The sequence below is a fragment of the Perkinsus marinus genome (assembly GCF_000006405.1).
Source record: "Perkinsus marinus ATCC 50983 genomic scaffold scf_1104296964148, whole genome shotgun sequence".
Lineage (NCBI taxonomy): Eukaryota > Perkinsozoa > Perkinsida > Perkinsidae > Perkinsus > Perkinsus marinus.
The window spans coordinates 72,755-79,433 of record NW_003204792.1 but is presented as its reverse complement, the minus strand read 5'-3'; the positions used below and the strand labels follow the sequence as shown (position 1 = coordinate 79,433).

General features: G+C 46.7%; 2 protein-coding genes across 2 annotated transcripts; one reads left to right on the top strand and one right to left on the bottom strand.

Annotated features, from left to right (window-relative positions):
• Window positions 1-1,321: 1,321 nt before the first annotated feature.
• Pmar_PMAR007575 (hypothetical protein) lies at window positions 1,322-2,980 on the top strand (the record flags this gene model as incomplete). Its single annotated transcript, XM_002770957.1, has 6 exons — window positions 1,322-1,415; window positions 1,464-1,611; window positions 1,693-1,760; window positions 1,803-1,863; window positions 1,914-2,014; window positions 2,922-2,980. 6 exons carry the CDS (start codon window positions 1,322-1,324, stop codon window positions 2,978-2,980), a joined length of 531 nt encoding a protein of 176 aa, XP_002771003.1.
• A 2,245-nt stretch (window positions 2,981-5,225) lies between these two features.
• On the bottom strand, window positions 5,226-6,519 carry Pmar_PMAR007574 (hypothetical protein; the record flags this gene model as incomplete). Its single annotated transcript, XM_002770956.1, has 7 exons — window positions 5,226-5,249; window positions 5,394-5,506; window positions 5,551-5,826; window positions 5,871-6,007; window positions 6,055-6,230; window positions 6,279-6,404; window positions 6,451-6,519. 7 exons carry the CDS (start codon window positions 6,517-6,519, stop codon window positions 5,226-5,228), a joined length of 921 nt encoding a protein of 306 aa, XP_002771002.1.
• Between the last annotated feature and the right edge of the window lie 160 nt (window positions 6,520-6,679).

Here is a 6,679-nt window from a genome sequence, read left to right as displayed (position 1 = left end):
TATGCGGAGTTCTTGTTATTGCTAGACTTACTGTGGTTGTTTTTAACCGCCAGCGGTTTCGTCTTTCGGTGTTCGATGAAGCTAGTATGAGATACCATTCGGCTGCATGCATTACTAGGAAAGAAATTAGCAGGTTTCGGGAAATCTTTCCCGCGCTAGCTAGCATGTTATTCTCACCTGAAGGGGAATTCAATACCTGAGTTTAAAGCTTTTATGAAAGTCCTAAGAGTGTAGTTGTCAATCAAATATTCCTCAAATAATTCCTTAATACCGGACGACGATGATAAGCGTTCGTTGATCACCCAACTAGCTATGTCTGCACCCTTATCAGAACTCTTGCCGCTATGTATCATAACCACAGTTAGTAGTGAACATAATGCCTAATCTATTGATGATTTCCGAAACCATACCTTTGACTACGTTACTTAACGTACGAAGTATAACCAATAGCAGCTGGTAAACCTCAACACAGTGTACTAACTCAAGCTGTAGCCTAAGTCCCAGGCCAGTAAGAATCAGAAGCTTAACTCACTTCTGTCCTCAGTCTAACCTTTAAGAGCACTAGGCAAGTGCTCGAGCAAGGCCTCAGCACGCATGCAGAAATACGTGACGCCACCGCTGTCACGGCGCACAATACAATAACAGTAATAACACAGTAATACAGCCAAATATAAACACCGCGAAGCCGTATAATGGTTCATGAGTCTCCGTACACTGCGCTGGAGTGCACAACGGCCCGTAATAATTACGACATAATTTAGGAGTCTACACTTGTAGACTACAAGGAATGAGGTTATACGTTGAGACTTGTTAAATTGCGACATGAATACTCTTAGGTAGACGCAGGACTGTCCTTAACTCCCCCTCGCGGTGAGGGCTTCACTCACAGTAGCGGAAGGCAGGTCGTTTTAAGACGTGTGAAAAAACCCAAGTCGTAAAATTTAACCCGTGCGAAAGCATCCCAAGAATTTAGTACAGAAGTGGAAGTAAAGTTTTACACGGTGTCAAAAATTTCTTTACCGGAAAAAATAAAGTGAGTAAAAACGTGCAGAATTTGGTACAACAGTGGACATTTTACCCACTACAAAACTCAATCGTTTGCGTGCGAAAAAGTCCTGATCCGGTATAAATCGCTCACCTATCATCGTTTAGTACAAAAGTGGTTTAGTACAGAAGTGGAGACACGGTTTCATCAGCAACCGTGCGAAACGGTCGCGCAGTACTCGCCATATTCAAGTACGAAGATGGTGTTCACTACTAAATGCTGGGCGTAATGCTCTGAGCATCTCTTCAGACGCTCTACTACGTGTATTACTCAACAATGGCTGTCTTCCCGATCGTCGCAACAGTATTCCTGCTACTTTCGCCGTCGGTTTTAGGCCGCACTATTCTGCCGAAGGACTATACGTCTAAATGTAAGCTCTGTGTGTATTCCATAAGGTGTTGTTGAGCTTTCTCTCTAGGGCATTCGAAAATCCAATCCGAAGTCAAAGACTTCAAGTGGGAGATTTACACTAACGGCAGAGGCAAGATGGAGAAGGGCAAGCTTAAATGCAACGGGAAGTGGAAGGACGCGGTTGCTTACGGGGCTCAGAAGAAGGAGATCAGAGAGTACGTATAGAACGTCTTCCATTAGGTCATCTCATGCAAGGTTTAGATTCCAATTGAGATGCCAAGATTGATCCATTTCAGGTTATGTGTACGTTTGCATGAGAAGCATCAAGATGATAGAGGGTACGAAGACTCCCCTACGAAATACAGTAAGATGGATTCCGCTTGAGAGTCGCTGACGAGCCTTCCAGATTGTATTCTCGACCCGAACGATAAGGGAAACGATCATGGAAGGAAGAACCGTGATTGGCTGTAGCGTTTCTAGTGTAGCCTTCGGGCGAGTTGAAGTCATTTTGGTTCAGATGCTATGAAAAGGCCCCTAAGGCGGTGTTGCTTCCTCCTCATGGTCCATCGTTAGAATCTGACTGCCCAGCGGAGAACCCTATCTATCACAGAGCTCGATGTAAGGCATTGTGTGGGTTACTACTAGAGTATTCTCCTCGTAGTGTATCCCACGGAAAGCCCTCCCGCCTGGTGTACCTACAACTGGTTCGCGGGCTATCAAACTTGTTGGTGTATGCCGGGCTTTTATAGAACGTCTCCGCACGATACAACTCTGAAGATGAGGTCAGTTTACGTTGCAGCACGAATCATAATATCTTGCTGTTGTTTTTTAGGCCATGTCCTAATGAGACGATTATGATAACGCCCCGTCAAGTTTCGTGGGACGAGTGGGTGGAATTGAAGTATCCTACTACTACCACTACTACTACAACTACCACTACCACTACTACTTCAACTACCACGACCACTTCTACTACTGAAACCACACAGTCTAGCACGTCTTCAACTACTACCCCAGCTCGTACGAGTACCATGATGCGCTCTACTTCTACCAGGAGCACCGCAGCGGCTACTCTGCCTAGCGCGGTTGTCTTCGCAGATAACTCAACTACTGCAACTTCCTCGACCAGTACTGGTGCATTGCCCACGGGTAGATGCATATGTCCTTCGTCTACGACTCGGCCGTTCGAGGCGTCTTCTACGTCGACTATTGCGACGACAACGGAGGCTGTTGCGACACCTGATGTTGGAAAGGCTAGTAACGGTTCAATCCCCGGCGAGTACAAAGCCGGGTTCGACGATCAAAAGGGAAAAGGTCAACCTGAAGAAGATACACGATCGGTAAGCAGCGATGGTCAATTACTTGCATACTTGGTGTCAGGGAGAGACGACTTCAAGTGACAGTGAATCGGGCGGCAATGGCGGACTTGTCATCGCAATCATTCTGATGGTGGCAATCGTCGCAATTGGATGCCTCTTCCTGTGAGTTAGAGACACACAGCATGTGTCATTATCGTTGTTTGTAGGTGGCGTTTCTATCGTACCCGAGGCTTGTCTCTTCCCACACTGCGTCTACCGACCTTGAGTAGACCTCAGAAGCTGAGGGACTGGCAACTGTCGGAGATCTCCCTGCCATAACGAGCATGCGCGAGTCCTTCAAGTCACTGAGTTGATATGTGGACAATATATAATTCCATATGGGTGTCGAGCATTCTCGGACCCACTACTATTTTACTGAACGTTTTAAGTCGACGAGATTTTAACATGAAAGTATGAAGTAAACTTCATTACTTGATTTTAACTTGAGGTTGCGTTTGCACAGTCATAAGCAAGAAATTTATGAGAAAGTCTCTCATGATAGGATAATCAATTAACAGTTTTTCATAATCTACAAAGTTGGATAATTGCCTCGACAGGATCATGATGTATCTTGATTAATCAGTGTGGCAGGAAGTAGAGAAAAAACCGCCTGATTTTCGTCCTGAGTGGAGAGTAAACCAATATGAGTGAAAGTTCTGAGCTTATCCGTGGGAAGCAAACGCACATTCTGACACTTGTAACATAGCTAGCGTCATGAGGTACTACCCTGAGGAGAGCGAATATATGACATAACCTCATCTATCGGGAATTTCTTTTACACACCTGCTATTTAACATATATACTCTTACTATCCAGATGGTGCAAAATTTCCATCGAAAAGTCGGGAGTAGTTCTCACGAAGTGCGAGTTTACCCTGATGATACGTCCCTCGTATAATAGTAGTAAACTCGCTGGCAACTCTAACCTCTCTGTGAGGAAATGTTAATCTCAGATTCTTGTGATCCTCGTCTCCCTTGCTAGCCTACCGTATACTTCGTGATACTGTATTGACCTTCAGTTAAGAACCACTTGTTGATAACTCTTATTGAGTTATCTAATCCTGACAAGACCAAGGGAGCCTACCAGGTAACCGTTCATAATGAATTTCCTACGTTGTGTTAACATGTGTTTGCCTCTGCTTGAAGGTTGCTGCAGGCACATATCATATGACCAGTAATAGGACGATATGCATAACTCTTTTCGCAATGAGTATAATGAGAGTACGTGAAGGTTCTGTAAGGGAGCAAGTTCAACAACTGCACAACGCAATGGGGGAAATGGCGCTCGCCGCATTTACCTTTGCATATGTGGCACCAGTTTGGGTAGTTACGTGCTTCGGAAGCGCGACAAACTCGCGCTCCGGGCATAAAGAATTTCACGTTGGTAACAGATTGTCGAATAAAAAGAGTCCATGGAGTTATGTGCAGCGATTCTGTTCCAACTACGGTATGAACAATTTTTTTTCTTTAGTGGTACAGGGGCCCTCGACTAGTCGTAGTAGTACTACGGTAGTACGTCACGGTGGCGTACGAGTTAAGACCACTCAAGACTTGGCAGTGAATCATTCACAAGGCACCAAATATACGACTAGTCGAGAGCGTCAGGGAGCTGTTTTACAGCAACAGGCAGTTGCCAACAGCTAACCCTGACAAACATCCCAACCGCTGTACTACTAATTGACGTTGGAGAAAGAGTTGATGATTATGTTCCGAGTTGTTCCCGAGTTTATCATATAGCAGTGAATATCGTCCAAAAAGTTTCAAAGATTAGTTGTGTTGTATTGCCGTATATATAATAACTTCCCTCTGTGCCGATATCATGCAATCCTATAGCGTGGAAACCTCAGTAGAAACCACTTTATGCCAGGGACGTTCCGAACTCAACAGGACAACGTTCAGCATCACAACTGCAGACATCAGGGGCTGGGCCCTCTCATGCACTGTGCAATCCTTTATAGGAATTATAGAACTCTCAAGAGCTGCCGTTTAGGATGATATCCTCGAACGCTCCTGAGTAGAGAAAAGTCAAAGAAACATGTGGGAGTCTTCGACTCACTAACGGGGTCTTTGGTCGTGTTAGACGAGGGCTTCGGTGACGCGTCGCTCGGGAAAGAAGGCGTGCTACACCCGCCCGGGGTATCAATCTGATGAATGTGATACACAATGTAGAGAGATAGGTCTGACCCCTACTCTAAATATGCTGCTGCGAGGGCTTTGATCGCCAACAGCGGCCAGGCCGTCGGGGACGAGAGATCCGTAGTGATTTAGCATGCTAGGGGGGCCGTGACTCTGAACGAGGGTAGTCAGAGTGCAAATGGAAATACATGGCAGTTGTGAAATCCATCCGAACGTATCTTAGGTTCGAACTTTAAAGATACTAATTGAGTTCAAACTCTAAAGATACAAAGTAGGTTCAAGCTCTCAAGATACAAAGTAGGTTCAAATTGTCAAGATACAAAGTAGGTTCAAACTCTAAAGATACAAAGTAGGTTCAAACTGTCAATAGACAAGAAGTAGGTTCAAACTCAAAATATACCAAGTAGGTTCGAAGTCTAAAGATACGAAGTAGGTCCACTCTCTCCACACTATGCCCTAGTAGGTCCACTACCATAGTAGACACAGCAGATCCGCCCAGCTCACCTGATGAGGCTCCCACTTCAGTGAGGGTTCCGACGGCAGCTGCTCCTTATACAAACGGTCAAAGGAGAACCCTGCTTCGGTCGTGCGTTGCAACTTCAGTCCTCCAGGGGAGTCTAACAAACCACACATTGAATACACCCAAGTGATGCCGCGCTACCCTCAGCTGCGTCTCCATCATGAGCACTTCTCGAGGACTTCACCCCTCGCAATGCAGGGCTCTCCTCATACATCGTGAACGGGGCGAAGTGCCGGTCGATCACACCCTGCTCCATGGACACTTCCCCTCCCTCTACGTCAACTGACGCTCGACTCGAGCGACTAGGTCTGCTACCGTGTTGAGGAACAGTGCTGTATTTTTCCGGCGCGGACGACAAGCCAGCCCAGAAGCACGTTCCACACGGGTTGCGGCAAACGACCAAACGCTCTCCGGTTTCTAAAGGGAATATTGACCAAAACAGAGTGGAAAAATCCCCTTACCAGAACAACGGTATTTCCGAAGGGTATCTCCAATTTTCCGACTTTTGTCGTGCAAGTGGCACCACGTCTTCCCCTGATGGATGACGTTGCCGTCGTGGTCCGGCTTCACTTTCACGCCGCGAAGCCAAAAGTCGCAACTAGAGAAAAAATTCCGATAAAAAACGCAAAAAAGAGCAGCTCTCACTCTTTGCATCGAGTCGTCTTATCAGCGAGCAACAGACACAATCTGTTGGCGAATTTCTGTTTCGGTTTGATCGTGAGGAGGCCGTCGAGTCGCTCCTTCCCATCTGGGCCTGTAGGAATCGCCGAAACTGGTTTTGGACGCTTTGGTAAAATCGGGGGTATTTCCCCATTGGCAATCTACAGTGAAAATCAACCAGAAACTAATAAAACGTGACGAAAACTCACCGCTTCTTCGATCAGCGTTTTCTCCTTTCCTCCCAATTTTCGTCGTTTCTGCCACCGAGACACCCAGTTGCCGTCGTAAAGCCAGAGGTCGTGATTTCGCGTCTTATCTCGGGTACATCGCAAAACCTGAACGAACCTGTCAACACTGATAGTGACCTCACACTCCGCTCACCGGAAGGACCGTCTTCTTCATAAAACCGGTCTTCTGCTGTCGGAGCTCCCAAGACGCGTTACACCGCATGCAAGTCGCTGGATGGGGAGGCAAAGATGGCAGAGATACGAAGCCGGCGCTGTGACTGATGGTGACGCCCTCCCTCCAGGGACATGTTGGGGTAGGGGCCTTCGGCGGGCGACCGACTGGTTCGACTTGATCGTGAGAGTGGGCTGTCTTGGCCGATATA